Here is a 15,267-nt window from a genome sequence, read left to right on the forward strand (position 1 = left end):
TCATTTTTCTGTCACCAGAAGGATTTTTTTCTCATCGCTGCGAGAAAGCAAAGACGGAGCTGGAACAGCTCTGCCGAGCCGACAGCGCTGGAGCAGCTCCAGCCCGTCGGGAGCCGGCCCGGCTCGTCTTTGCGCTTCCTTTCCTCCGTTTCCCGGCTCCCCGGCGGGCGTTGCTTGGCCGGCGGGCGGAATGTCGGCACCGCTGCGCACCCCAGCCCGGCCAAACCGCCAGCGCCTTGCCTGGGATGAGGAGCGGCAGGGTTCGTGTTTGTTCTGGAGACATGCAGAGAAGGTGAATTAGAGCTGCCATCGAGGAGGATGCTTCTACCCATGCCCAGCAAGGTCGCTGCTGGATTGCAGGGTGGGTGTCGTGGGATGGCTGTGCACGGTCGATCTGCTCAGCCTGGCACGGTGGTGCCCTGTGGTGTGCAGCCTGATGTGCCTGCTCCTTCCCCAGGGACCGGGGCTGGGGGGTTCGCTCTGGGGATCGGTTTTCCAGATGGTTTCTCTCACAGCCCCCCCACACTGCCTGTGTGATGTGGTGCAGGAGCAGCATCACCTGTCCTAAAGCCCCATCGATCCAGGGAAGGACCGATTCCTGGTTGAATGGGGCTGGTTGGGCTCACATTTGGGGCAGAATTTCTCCATTTTCCATTTCATTCAGCCTAAGAAATTCTGGGATGCTGTCCAGTAACCCCACCCCAAGGCAGCGGAGTGCACAGAGCAGGCAGGTGCTGGGTGACACAGGGATCCTGTTCTCTATTTCCACTCTCCTCTGCAGCTGAAGTCCATCAGTTCTTCCTCAGTTTCCCAAGGAACACATCCTCCATCACACTGAAACCACAGTGCCATGGACTTGTGCCAGACTCTTTGCTAGGATGAGGCATTGGCAGTGGGATGTGGCTGAGGTGGGCATGGCTACAAACGATCTTCTCTTCCTCTCTGGAAAGGCAGAGTGGAGAATGAGTTTCAGGAGATGGTTTCTGTGTCCCTGAGAGGTGGTCACCTCATGGCTGGGGAGGGGTGATAGGGTGCCCATAGGTAACCGGGACTTGTGTTGGCTGGCATTTCCCTTTCATGGGCACACGAGTTGCCCAGGAGCACAAGCTTCACCTCACTTACCGCTGGGAATGCTGCTGGCAGAGCCGGGCAGGGTCTGGCCATGCAGAGCCGCCTCTGAGTCTCCAGCCTGCAGTACCGGTTCTGGTTGGAGACGCGGGTGGAGAAGCCCATGCCACAGGTGACGGAGCAGGCGCTCCACTCTGTGCTCCAGTCCTGGCAGGGGTACGGCAGCAGCGAGGATGCTGCCCCGGGGGCTGGATGAAAAGAGATAAGGGGAAAAGCAGTATTTGGAGGCAGGCGCTGCACAGCGCGCCCTGCACGGCAGAGAAACGGGCAGTGAGGTTTCTCCTGGTGATGTTCATGAGCTGGGGTGAAGGGACCATCCCCAGAGACCAGTGTAGGCACGTCCTGCATCTTACCTGCCACAGCATTCCGGCGGAGATGCTGGTCCCGGGCTTCACAGATCCACTCGGGGCAGCACTTGCCTGGGATCTCCACGCGCCGTGGGTAGGGGCAGTCGGGAGTGGGCAGCCGGACGTCCTCCTGGCAGAGCGGGACGCAGGTGAAGCCCCCGTCCAGGCAGCGGCACTGCAGTTTGCAGCTGGGCTGGAAAACCTCCCCGTCTCTATAGACCCGGCCGTTCACCTCACAGCCCTCCTCGCTGTCTTCGACTGCAAACGGCAGGAACCCCGTTAGGGACAAAGTGACAGAAAGATGTGGATGGCAGAGGGGGCTGTGGGGGAAAGCCAGGGGGCTGGTGTGAAGGGGTTGGTGTGGTGGGGTTCATTAACAAGGGAGCAAGAGAAGTGACTGAGAGGTGTGTGGGGCAGACAAGGGTTTGCAGTAGCACATGCCTCACCCAACCTCCCTCTCTTCCTGTCTCTTCTCCCAGTCCTTCTATATTTTTTGAAGCAGCAGCTCACCAGCTGGTGAGAAACCCACTGTCCCTTAGTCCTGACCCTGCCTGGTCAGATGTTTGGGCTAGAAAACATTTCTCTGAAATTTCTCTGCAGGACCCCGAGGTGCCAGCCCCATCAGGGTGACTGTGGCATCTCTGGCACCTCCATATCCATCTCCACCCTGAACTCCCAGCTGGTAAATGGGATGAGAGCTGGCTGGAGCTGCAGCAAAGCTCCACTGCCAAACTGTGTGCACCAGCCTCAAAAAAACCCCAACTCCTTCTGAACCTTAACCACTTCCCTGAAATCACTGCAGGGTGCCTGGCACTGCCCAGGGCCCTGGCTGGAGCTGCTCGGGGACAGGGTGCATCCCAGGGGCAGCCCCATGCTCACAGTTGCAGGTGGCTCCTGTCCCTGCAGATGCCATGCTGTAGTCACAGATGAGGCCCTGGCTCTGGTCACAGACGTTGAGGAAGTCACAGGGTTCTCCCAGGCGCCGGGCACAGATCTTACAGCAGCCACAACCATCCAGGACCAGGGGAGACCCACGGGGGCAGCGGGGTGGCACCCAGGGGCAGTAGCATGGCCTGCGGCACAGCTGGGCGCACACCTGTGGAGGCAAAGCCATCACTGAGTCCAGACAGGCTGTGGTTTGGCTAATGGCTGTTATTCTACTGGGACAGCCAGGCAACTTCCTCTCAGTCATGGGGGCAGATTTCTGGGGGAGGGAGGCTCTGCAGATCCATGAGGATACAGTGAAGCAGCCTGGAAAGCTACCATCACCTTAGGGCACAGTGTGATGGGTGCCTGTGGAAAGCCAGGGAGGGTCAAGGATGCTCAGCACTCTGTAGGATGGGAACTAAAACACATCACTGTTCTGACTACATAGGAGGAGGATGGATCTGCAAGGTGAACATCACATGCAGTTTTGGTCAGTCAACAGGGCTGGCAGCCCTGAAGGCAGCCATACACTGCTCTAAGCAGATGGGAAGGAGAGAGAGAAAGCAGCCTGCCCCATGCCTGCCACCAAGGCAGCAGGTTGTGTCCAGCTGGAGATGTGGCTTTGCAGGGGCTGAATGCACATGGTGAGGGCACAGCAGCTTGCTCTGAACAAACAGCTCTCATTGCTGACAAGAAACAGGGCATCACATGGGCAGTGGGGGAGCTGAAGCCCGGCAAACCTCACTGCTGTGCTCCATCAACAGGATGCCCAGGGAGGTGGTGGAGTCACCACCCCTGGAGGTGTTCAAAAGATGTGCATACATGGCACTGGGGATGTGGTTTAGTGACCATGGTGGTGTTAGGTTCAAGGTTGGACTCCATGATCTTAGAGGTCTTTTCCAGCTGAAACAATTCTATGATTCTCTGATTCTCCCTGGTCCAGCTGCCTTTGCCTGTCCCTGGTGTAGCATCCTCTGCCTGGCCTGGGACACTGGGTGAGGAGCCCTGATATGGACATGTTTTTGAGGACTGGGAGCTACATTTCCCCTCCCAGTTAGACCATGCAATCACTGTGGCAGGGCTGTGCACTATAGATGGCCCAGGCAGGGAGGTGTTGTACCCACAGCTCCTTCTGCTTGCACACTTGTGCTCCTGCCATGTTGTACCTGACAGGGCTGCTGCACAGAGGCCCTGAAGCCAAGAGATTGGGCCCTGTGGTTTGGAAGTGAATTCCTTGCCTGTAGTGGCCTGGCAGTGCGTGCTCATGTGTGAGCCTCACACAGCAGCTCTGAGCAGCTCTCCAGCAGCTCAGCTGCATGGCCAGCATGTGCAGCACAGGCAACACTTCACCAAATGTGCAACCAAAACATTCAGCCCTGTGCTGGTCCCACACTCTGGTGTCTCTGCTGAGGCTACTGAGAGATCAGTGGGTTCAGCTGGACCATGTGCATTTCAGATACCACTTTTCTTTCTCTTAGTTTCTTCCAGTAACTTCAGAGCTGATGGGACCAGTCAGAGAAGGTAGGTACTGGTGTCCTATCTGTTCCCCATTTACAGCAGTTTGGGTGGTCTTTATGAGCCTGTAGAAATGGCAGTGCCAGCAGATAAAATTAATCCAAAATGGGCTGGACAATCTGGACCTTGTTCTGGTTTTATCAATGAGCAGAATTGCAAGTGGGACAGAAACCAGAGAGAGATGCAGGCAGGGACTGAAGGACTGGCCACGGTGGCCAGGTTTGGGCTGGAGGCACAAGGGCCCTTGGTGATTCTCCAGGCACTCATGAGTGCTTGGGGTAGGAGGAATTTCCCTGCTACAGCTTAGTCAGGCAGCCAAGGGCATTTTTCATCTTTCAGGAGGCTGCTATTACAAATCAATGTTTTAGCCAAACCAACTCCATTAATCCATTTCCCCCTGCTCCTTGTAATTAACTTGTCTTTAGATGACAGTGTGCCTCTTCTCTGGTCCTAGCTCTCTGGGAAAGGACTCAAAGAGGCATGAGACTGCCACCATGTCCCTGTATGCAGAAGATCTGCCTTGGGATTCAAGTAGCAATCGCAAGAACTTGGAGCTGAGATAGGCCAAACTTTTCATCTTCCCTGTTCTCTTCACAGGCAACTGTTTTCACACACGGTTCAGGAGGGGAAAAAAAAAAAAAAGAAAAAAAGAAAAAAAGGCAATACAAACCCCCAAACCCTGCTGGAAGTGTTGGCTTTGTACGAGCATCCCGGCGAGAGGGAGAGCTGAGTAATGCCGGGGCTGGTGCTCGCTGCTTGGACGCCTGCCTCGGGAGCCTGGGCAGGGACCAAAGAGTGTGCAGGAGCCGCTACCGCCGGGCTGCTGCTCGCTCACAGGGACACAGCGCCGGGAGAGCGGCAGGGACAGGGAGAGCAAGCAGAGCGTGTCACTGTCACTCCTGCCTGCCTGCTCCGTGGAGTCGTGCCACGGCTCATGGAGATGAAGTCCTTGCTGCTTAGTTGCAAGTGTCTCTCTCCCAGGCATAGCTCTGCCCCCGTGCCAAGCCAGCGATAGCCCCCGGGCTCCGAACAGCCCAGTCCTCCCTGCACCGAACTTCACAAGAGCCGGGACCTTCCCTGAGCAAGGCTAAGGCCACCCCAGGGCCGCATTCCTCTTACCTTGCAGAAAACACAGAGAAGGGAGAGGAAGAGGAGCTGCTTCTCCAGCTGGAGCCTCATGCTGCTCTCCCCTTGTCGGTTCAGCACATCTCCCCCCGGGCAGTTCGCAGGCAGCGGCGTGTGCGCAGGTTTTAAAACCCCGAGCAGGTCCGGCTGGTGTTTATACTCTCCCTGCTCTGATGTCACTCACAGGCTCCAATATAAACATGAGTAGGTTTGGACAAGCCTCAAGATTTTCTTTTTTGTTTTCTTTCCTCTCTTTTCTTTTCTTTGCCAGCCCACATTCCAGCTGCCATTCCCACTCTGCTCAAGGTGAGAACGTGCTGTCCACTGAGACAGGGAAGGGAAGGGAAGGGAAGGGAAGGGAAGGGAAGGGAAGGGAAGGGAAGGGAAGGGAAGGGAAGGGAAGGGAAGGGAAGGGAAGGGAAGGGAAGGGAAGGGAAGGGAAGGGAAGGGAAGGGAAGGCAAGGGAAGGGAAGGGAAGGGAAGGGAAGGGAAGGGAAGGGAAGGGAAGGGAAGGGAAGGGAAGGGATTCCCTCCTGGGAGCCAGGCTGGTGGGCTGAACCTGCTCCTTGCTGCCAGCTGCAGCTCAGAAGGAAGGTCTATGCCTCTTCCTACTGATGAAGGTCTGCCCAGACACAAGCCAGTTTCCTTCTGGGTTTGGCAGGGCTGGCCCTGACACCATCTGCTCTGGGACATTGAGCAGGAGCAGGGGACCCATCCCTGCATTTTAAGCTGAGCATGTTGCATGGCAGGCTGTAGAAGAGGGGCCAGCTGTCCATGCTGTACAGAGCCCTGATGTCAAGGGCAAGATCCTGTCCATCCATTGCTGGGGACAGTGTGTGACTTGCTTTTGATTGCAAGCAACTCAAGATGCAGCAGTTTGCCAGACAAGCTCTCCAGACAGCCCAGGTGTGCTTCCCTCTCGTATCCCCTGTCACAATAAGAGCAGGAAAGGGATTTGCTGTGGTGATGATGCTACATTCCCGTCCTACATAGGGCCATGGCTGCCCAGGGAGGCTGCTGAGGCCAGGGGTTGGATGCACTTTGTGTTGCATTGCCCCAGGTACATGATGTAGAGAGGACTGCAGTCTGGCTCTTGCAGAAGCAGTGCTGATTTCAGGCTCTATAAACCCCAAGTCAGCTCCTTAAAAATTATGACCATCTTAAGCAATCACAAGAATTTAAAAGCCAGTTTGGGGGAAGAGAAGTGGATGCTCAGGATTTGCCTTCCAATGTTTTGCTGCTTTTTACTGCCCTTTGCAAGCCTTCCTCACAGCCCCTGGGGCTGGGCATTCTAGGCTGGCTCTTTGGAAAGAGAAAACTAAACCTCTCAAGACCTTCAGGAAACAGAATCCCTTCTCCACGTTCCCACCCCTAGATCTTATCAAAAGATGTAAGAAGAGGAATTTGTGAGTTCAGAGCTCCAAGGAAAGGCCTTGAGTCTCACACAGGGATGTGGGGTGCCCTGCAGATCTCCCCATTCCTTTCCTGTACCTCCCTTGCCTACAGGACATGGTCTTCTGGCTGGGCCTTCTGTTCCTGCCCTGGCCCAAGGGATGGGTCCTGGCAGCTGTGCACCAGCTCTCCGTGTCTGGCAGTATGGTGAGACCTGTGTTGCACAGCATGGATTGTGTGCAACAAAATTATGCATCAAAGAGTGATGCTCCATCCCTCCCTCCAGGCTTCTTCTTCCTGGTGCTTTTGCCTTTGGAAAACAGGTCCTCACTCACTCCCAACCTCATCTCCACTGCTTGCCACAGCCTGGAAGCCATGGCATGGAGCAGGGAAAGCAGAACTCATCAGGGAGAAGAGTGCAGTCAGAACTCTCCCATTACTGCCCCAGTTCTCCACTTTAGTTTTTCTTTGTTAGCTGCAATCAATCTGCTAATGAGGACATGGCAGCTTGTGGCAGTGCTGGAGTCCCCACTTCTCATGTTGGAGTCCCCACTTCTCATGTTGGAGTCCCCACTTCTCATGTTGGAGCCCCCACTTCTCGTGTTGGAGCTCCCACTTCTTGTGTTGGAGCCCCAGCTCCCTGCATCACCCAGGCCATGCTTGTAGGTCCAGAGGTCTGCACTGGCAGCCCTCCCCATGGCAGGGGAGGTGTGAGGACCATGCTTTCCTCCATTCTTGCTGGTAGAGGGGTTCAGGTCCTACCACCAGTGCTCACAAACCAGAAGGTTTTATATTGAAGGCTGGAGGCACATCTTGTGCTGCTTCTCTCTCCTCTGCTCCCCAGAGCCAGTGTCCTCCCACCAGCCCCCCCAGTTTGGGTGCTGCAGCTCACCCAGATGTTCTGGAGATGACTGTGGTGCCTCTGTCAGTGACAGCTCTAGATAAACCAAAGCACCAAGCCTGCCTTGCCATGGGGGATGGGGAGTTCAGGTAAACATTTCAGGCTTGTGTTTATTAGGGACTCATTACCAATGGGCATGGCTTCATTTCCCAGTTGGAAATCAGGTGACAGTGCTGGTAAGGAAAGTAAAACCCTCTCATTGCCCTCTGGGAGCAGCCTGGGGAGCAGCCAACAGCCCCAGGGATGAGGCCTTGCAGGGGCAGTGGGGTGCCCCTGAGGGTACTGGGGCTCAGGACTGCCCACTGGTGATTGTCCTCCTGACAGCTGCCCTCTCCTGGGTACAGATTCAGCTCTTTGTGTCAAGAGCTTTGTGTCTTTGCCTTCTCCCTCAGCTTGGGACCAAAAGCAACGTTGCTTCCCTCCTGCCCCATACCTGATGTCACTGAGATTTCAGTGCAGTAAGGTGCTGTCACCACAATGGCCTGACATCACCAGGATGGTTTGACATCACCAGGATGGTATAACAACTCCAGGAAGCCAGAAGAGCTCAGTCAGCCAGACAGGGGCCAAACCCATCATTGCACACCCAACCAGCTGCCCAGACTTCAGATGGCATTGACAATCTCTGCTGCTACCTTGCTGGGCTTGGGGGTACCCAAAGGAGCTAGATGAAGGAGTCCCCATAAATTCCACCTAGATTCCACCTTCCTGAGGAGCCTTTTCCATGGGTGACACAGGCTTGAGCCTCCCCTCTCCTGGATCTCCAGGCCCCAGGTGCTGGCAGTGCAGAGGCTGCAGGCAGAGCACAGCAAAGCCCCACAGCCCCTGCACAGGTTTGGGGTTGTGAGGCCACAGCAGAGCAGCATATTAGCAGCTCCCTTTAGAAGTACTCAGTTACAGCCCTTCCCCTCTGGAGCATGCACCCCAACTGTGCTCTGCACCACATGTGGGGTTTCAGAGCTGGTGATTCAGTCTGTGTTGTGCTCTGCAGTTTCCATGGTGCTACTGTCAGGGTTTTTTCGGGGGGGGTGGGGGGTAATTTTTTTTTTTTTTTTTTTTTTTTTGTGGTCAGTTGTGCAAGAAAATAGTTGATACAGTGATCTGAAGACATCTCCTTTGAGTTAGCTGCTGGCAGGCTCTGCTGTTTCTATAGGAATGCAGGAATTCTCCCTGTCAGTTCCCATTGCAGACAGCTGGGTGTTTTAATCTCTGTGCCACGCTGAATACCACTGCAAAGCTCTCACTTGTGCACCCTGCTCAGCTGAAATCTCATCTGTCTGTGGTGGCTGTTGACCACAATCTCCCTCTGTCCCTTCCCTTTGCTTGAGACTTTTCTGTTCTTTGTGCTGTGTTGAGCACTGGCCCTAGAGCTGACTGAAATCAGACCAGGGTCTGGAAGTCCATTTCTGCCAGGGCACAACCTGAGCTGTGCTGTGTCCTTGCTGGGCCTGTTCCTGTTCATATCAGCAGTGAATTCATGGGTTTAGGGTGAGCCCAGCTCCAGACCTTGGTGGGGAGGATGTTCCTTTTGCTTCTAGGTACTTCTGGCTCACATCCCTGCTGTAGGGGAGCAGAGCTGTCCATGGAGGGTGGACAGTACTGGTGGGAAAGCTGGACAGATGGCACACAGCTTGGAAAAGCCAAGAGCCCTGGACCAAAAAGGAGATGTCTCAGGTCTCCCTCAGATGTTGGACACTTTGGGGTGGCTGCTGGCTGTTTTTCATGAGACTCCTGGAAACACCCCAGCTTTGGGAAACTTTGAAATACCTTCATTTTTTGGCAGGATGGGAAAGTTGTTTCCTACCAGAATGAATCTGGCTCTGGTTTCAAACAGCAAGAGCTGAGGAGGTGGTGATGGGCATTGCCATGCCTGTCTGGTCATTTTTATTCCCTCTGGTTCTCACACCTTAACTGGGGAGTGGAGCCAGGCTGGGAGGACTGACCACCCTGAGGGATGGGCCAAACAATCTTTTATCTTGAGGTCACTGCTTCCACCCCAGACCCAGGCTAGGAAAGACTGAAAGTATTCACCATTGGTGCCTGTCCAAGTGACTTGCCAGAAAAGAATTCAGGGCTGCCATCCAGATTCTGATGGTCAGGCAACTACATCAGAAAACTTGGGCTGCATCTGGGACCACCTGACCCCTCCAAGCTCCCAGCCACCATGGCAAGGCCAGCAAGGGGGTGAGCATCGGCCAGGCATTGCTCTCTCCAAAGGACAAAGGGACTTTTGGATAGGGAAGCTGATCCTTCACCATTTTCCAGGCATTTTTAAGTAGGACATTGGAAAGAAGCACTGACAAATGGGCCTCGGTGCTGGTCCTGGTCTCAAAGTCTGACACTGCCAAGAGGAAGGAGCTGAGTGATTACATGGGGAACAGATGGACTATCACAACCAAGAAAGGCCTTGCTTAGCCCAAGATCTCATCACTCAGGCTGAAGGGCTTCTCATTAGCACAGCACAGCCCTGCATCAGCTGTTGTGAAAGGGCCACACTTTCTCTTAACAGACATCAAACCCTGGGCAGCAACTCTGTGGGATTATTTTTATTTTCCCCTGCAGTCCAGACAAGAGCAATCCATAATTGTCCCCCTGAATTAAACATTCTGATAAGCCAATGAATAAGGCTTTTGTCAAGCAGAGCCTGGAAACTCCAGCCAGCTGAGGCTTGCCATTCAGATTTGGAAAACAGTGTCAGAAACCATCTCGTATCAAACATTGGGACCCCCTGGGAGTTTGTTTTTGGTATTGTACATCACCAAACATGAACTTCTTTGGGGGGAAAAAGAAAATCTCACTAGGAGTTATGTCTTTCAGACAAGATACAAACCCCAGATCCTGGCCTTTTGTGGTTACTGACAGGCCCCTGGTATTTTCCATGGAGCTGCACGGCAAACTGAGGTCTCCTGATCATGTTGCTCATTCTTTTTTTACTATCTCTGTTTTTCTTGTGGTTTCAGGCTAAACCAGCGTTTTTCCTCCAGTTCCTGTCTTGCTCAGGGGTGCTGTGTGTTCTCAAGCAGCTGCCATGTCCCTCGCAGCATCACATAGGCTGCAAACTGGGGCATTCACTAAGGGACAGCCTGTGAGGCTTTTTAGGTCTGGTCAAACTCACCTTGTGTGCAGCCAGCCCTGCTTTAGAGAAGAGCTTAGGTGATGTCTGTGTTTCCTTCCAGCCCTGTGACTCTGGGAAGTGCTTTGATGATGGAAATGCTGCACCCATGCAGCCACTGGTGGTGTGCCTGTAGCTGGAAGAGGTTTGGGTGACACAGATCAAATGCCACAGCTCTTCACCCACCCAGGGCTGGCCTTGGCTTCCCATCAGCAGGATCAGCTCAGGGCTCTGGTGGGTTCAAGATGCTGCAACTGTGTGCAGGGAAGGGAGGGTGACAGTGTGGGGACAGGACAGTGCTGGGAAGGGACAGTGACCTAGGGCAAACCTAACCCTCCTCAGCTGGCATCTCCCAACTGGATGCTCTTCACAGCTTCCTTACAAACTCCTGGTTGTTGCTGGGACCTTCCCAAAGACCATGTGCAGCAGGCACTTGTTAGCATCCTTGGTGATTAGAAGTCTGTCTCCTGCAGGGAAGGGGCTTTCAGGGTAGACGTGGGGCACGTTAGCAGGGCTCAGTGTGGTTGGCTGCTCTGGGGAGGGCAGAGGGGCTGCCAGTTCAGCTGTCTTGCACCAGCACTTTGTTCACAACCCCAGTGACTGGTCACTACACAAAAGCAGTTGGGAAGGGGACCTACTGCTACTCCCCAGCCAAAGGCTTAAAGTGAATGCCACTTCCTCCCTCCAGCCCAAGGAATAAGGTGAGGGCTGGGCTTGCTCTCCAGCTCCTGAACAAGACTAGAAAGGCTGAGGCCAGCGATGCCTCTATGGGCAGAGGGGTCCCAGACCCTCAGCCCTCCCCTCTTCCCCTTCCCGATGCCAGAGACATCTCCCAAGCATGCACTTCACATAAACCACCTTCTCTTGTCCACAGCCCCAGCCAAGTCAATAAAGACAGGGCTGAAACTTTCGGGGGGTGTGTGGGATCCAGTGGAGAACAACAAACCTCTGGGTCTCACTGTGGTTCTGCAAGCAGCCATGCTGCCTGGGAAGGATGTGCCAGGCAGCAGAGAGAGCTTCTGGGGGCAAGGGGTGAGCAGAGGAGCTGGGCACCAGCTCTAAATATGACTCCAAATCAGGGGAAATGATTTCTGATGAATGTAATTACTGTGGCTCCAGCCCTGATCAATAAGAGGAGCTGAAACACTCATAAACTGCCCGAGAATGTGAGCTATGCAGGATGATTTGTACAAGGTGCTTGGCTGGCTGCGTGCTTGCCCTGCTGCCAGGCTGCCCTCGGGCAGGCTGACCTGCTGCTGGGGGAGGTGGGGCAGCTGGGGCTTGCTAATTGCAAACTGGTGGCCATGAAACCAGAGTTCCCCCCAGGAAGGAGCTGGAGCTGGCTGCCTCAGGCATGTCCTGGGGCTAATGAAAAGCAACAGGGCTGCTTGGCTGGGCTTCCTTCGTGCTCCAGTCTCACAGCAGCCCTTTACAGCCCTGCTGGCTTGTGCTGCTGCCCACGGTGTGGGGAGGATTTTGGGGCTGGCACCCAGCACAGCCTGGACAAGAGGGTTCCTGCATGGGCACTGGAAGGGGGCTGGACACCTGAAGTACCACAGGGACAGAGCTGGAGGGGATGTTGTCCTCAGACTTCATGCTGGTTGAGCCCAAGCTGTGTCAAACCTGGTGTCAGTCTACATGGGAGAGACGTTTTCTCCTCAAGAGCATAGGAAGGTCTTGAAGAACTGCACCCACAAAAGCAGAGAGGAGGAAACACAGCCTGGGGGATTCCCTGCAGCAGGTCCCTGCAAAGTTGGTGCCATCTGGAGACTGCAGGAATTTCCTCCTGAGAAAGTGAGCAGAGGCTGGGGCATGGTGTCCTGGGCCATGAGGGTCTCCCATAAAGTGATAATTTCCCTGATATGATGAGGAATGGGCAGGAGAAGGACTGTGACAGTCTCATTTTTGTTCCACTGCTCCCCAGAGAGACTGGAAAACCTCTCCATGAAAGTCTCCCACCACTCAGACTTCTCAGGAGTGCATCCCCAGAAACACAATGGCAGAGAGGAGAAGATGAGCAGAGCCCCTGGCTGGGAGCTCCCTGTGCCCTGGCATGGCAGGGCAGGAGGAGATGGAGTGGGAAGTACTTCACTTTCTCACCTGAGCTGCTCTGCAGGCTCTGAACTGCAGCTAGCCCCCCCACCCCCCCTCCCCAAAGAAGGTGATGTCTCCATGTCCTGTGGTGGCAGCTCTGTCTTTACCTGGCAGAGGGAGGCTGTGGGTTGCAGCCACCTCACTCCCAAGAGATGTTTGAGTAGCAGTTGCAGGGAAACTCCTGGCCTCTTATTTTAATGGGTGTCCATTGGCTTCCTGACTGCAAGGGGGCTGTGCACCTGCAGTCCTCCTGGCCATGGGAAAGGAGACTTTTCTAGAAGTTTCTCCTTTTCTGACTGAAGTTTTATGATTACATTCTTTAAAAATGGGGGAAAAAAAAAAAAAAAGGAAAAAAGAAATAAAATAGGCAGCCCATGACTCGTGACTCACTTGGCTGTGTCAGGCTCTGGATTAGCCTCTGCTCCTCCTGGGCTGGTCCCTTTCACCATGGAGCCTTTTCCACTTGCATAACTGGGCCAGTTCTGTTTCTGGCACAGAGACTGACACCTCCCTGGCTCCAACCACGCCACTGTGAATGGCTCCTCCAAGGAGCTGCTGGTGAGCTCCCTTTGAGGGTTCGGACGATCTTGCCGAGCATCCGGGAGCATTCCTGCCCTGCTGAGATGGCTGAAGACCCCTGGGGCCATCTGCAGACACCTCGGCGAGGCGGGCAGGGCAGGGCAGTGTTGTGAGAGCCGTAAGTGCCTTGAGCTCAGCCCAGATCCCTGCAGCCCCAGGGAAAGATTAGCAACCGCTCCTGCCCAGGGTCAGCAGAGCAAGGCTCCCACCCACTGCCATTGCCTCCACCCTGAGACAAAGCCCAGCAGCTCATGGCAGAGCTGCAGCAGGATTGCTTCCTGCCCTCAGACAGGACAAGCTGGGCTGTACTGGGAATTGCAGGGTATCCTCAGGTAGCCTTCAAATCAAAATCCTTTGTGGTTGGATTTCTACTTGCTGCAGGGCTTTGGATTGGGAAATGCAGAGGGGGAGTGCCTGACCAATGGGACCGTTTGCACCTGGTTGCCCAGGGATGGCAGCTCAGCCTGTCCTGGCAAAACTTCCTTCTCTGGTTTGCAGTCAGCCAGAGCTTGCAGCTCCCAAAGCAGCAGGGACCCGACTCCGGGAAGGGAAATGCAGCTCAGAAGCCCTGGCACTGAGGCTAGGGCAGACTTCTGCTCTCCCTGCTCTGGCTGAGCCCTGTGAAGGACAACATCTCCCACAGGTACTGCCAGAGCAGCAGCTTAGAGTGTGGAGAGCTGTGGGCACATGGGCAGCAGCCAGGATACTCTTCAGCCCTTGGTAATGGTCCAGGCTGGAGGGGATGTTTTGAGGTGCTTTTGGCTGCTGTGCATGCTTTTCATGCCACTATTCTGACATTATCTCCATCTCCTTCCTGGAGTAAGGAGCTCCCCAGGCTATATGGAGAAATTCTGGTCTCCCTGTGCTGTGATTTTGCTGGAAACCACATCTAGCACAGCATGGTTAGGGCCACAAGCTCTGTTTGCCCAGTGGTTGGCTGTGTTCTCCACCACCAGAAGCTGCCCACATTCACACCCCTGATTTCTTTATATCCCCCCAGTCCTGCTGAGATGTGGTCTGCCTCCTGTGCAGAAGAAGCCATTCTGCTGGCCTGCCACCCAGAAAACATGCTCTGGGTGGCTTCTGTGAGAACTCCACACAATCGCTTTGCAAACCGCAGTCCCCGAGAGCTGTCAGAGCAAAGGGGAAGGTCAGAGCAAAGCAAAGGCAGACAGAGGTAATGTCAGAAACGTGGCACAGAGAGCATGCATGGCAGCCAGAACTACCTCAGAACATTCCCTCCTGCCTGTCAGAGGAGTGACTGTGCAGAGGCTGTGACTCCAAAGGACATCAACCACCCTGGCTTTGGGATCTCACCTTGCTTCTACTGCTGTTCACCAGCCTCATGGATGATGCCCATCACAGAGGTGGTGCTGGACAAGAGAGGAGACCAGTGGTACAGTCTCTGTGGCAGACCAGCCCCTTGTCCAGCGGCGTGGCCCAGGGATGCTTTGCTCAGCCCAAGGTCTCTGCAGCAGGGCAGAGCTGTGCCTCCAGCCTTGGCTGCTGCACCTCCTCTCCCTAAACCTGTGCTGTGACATTACACTCACCTTTATGTCACCTTTGATGGCACCAAAGGAGTTACAACTCATAGACAGGCAGCTTGAAGGCTCTGCAGTGATGTGCACCCTCTGCCTGGACCTGGGCACATCCTCCACAGCCTGGTTGTCTTCTCTGTCCCCACACAGGGCCATAAGCACCTACTTCAAGCCAGCTTTCCTCTCCCAGGACCTTCCCCTCCCTGGGCTGCTCTGTGGGGTGAGAGCCCAACCTTACTTCTCCTGCCTCTGAGCCCCAGCCCCTGAAAACATCTGCAAGGAAATAGCTGAAGGTATTGAAAGGGGAGGCAGGAAACGCTCTGAATTTTTTTTTCCCTAAATATAATGACAGTAATGTTGTTTGCAGTGTTAAAAATAGCAGTCTAGGGAACCTGCCTTTTTCCTGTTTGCGTTCAGCTCTCACTTTTCTGCCTGTCTCTGCGTTCTGGGAATCTGTGTGAAAATAAACCCACCAAAAAGAGATCTCAGCAGCATGCAAAGCAAAGCCAGATGGGTTTGATCAAGCCCTCTCGTGCAGTGCAGGGAACTTGGGGCTGTGAGCTCCCCACCTTAGGCAGCTGTCTCCCCAGGCTCTATGCTGCGGTAGGG

The 15,267-nt window shown here is 54.6% G+C and overlaps 1 protein-coding gene across 1 annotated transcript; it reads right to left on the reverse strand.

Annotated features, from left to right (window-relative positions):
- On the reverse strand, nucleotides 1–5,096 carry CCN5 (cellular communication network factor 5). The gene is made up of 5 exons (XM_054392151.1): nucleotides 5,037–5,096; nucleotides 2,355–2,571; nucleotides 1,482–1,733; nucleotides 1,123–1,316; nucleotides 1–273 (listed from the first exon to the last, which is right to left on the reverse strand). Exons 1-5 carry the CDS (start codon nucleotides 5,094–5,096, stop codon nucleotides 1–3), a joined length of 996 nt encoding a protein of 331 aa, XP_054248126.1.
- Nucleotides 5,097–15,267: the final 10,171 nt, after the last annotated feature.

The sequence above is a fragment of the Indicator indicator genome, chromosome 24 (assembly GCF_027791375.1).
Source record: "Indicator indicator isolate 239-I01 chromosome 24, UM_Iind_1.1, whole genome shotgun sequence".
In the NCBI taxonomy this organism is placed as follows: Eukaryota; Metazoa; Chordata; class Aves; order Piciformes; family Indicatoridae; genus Indicator; species Indicator indicator.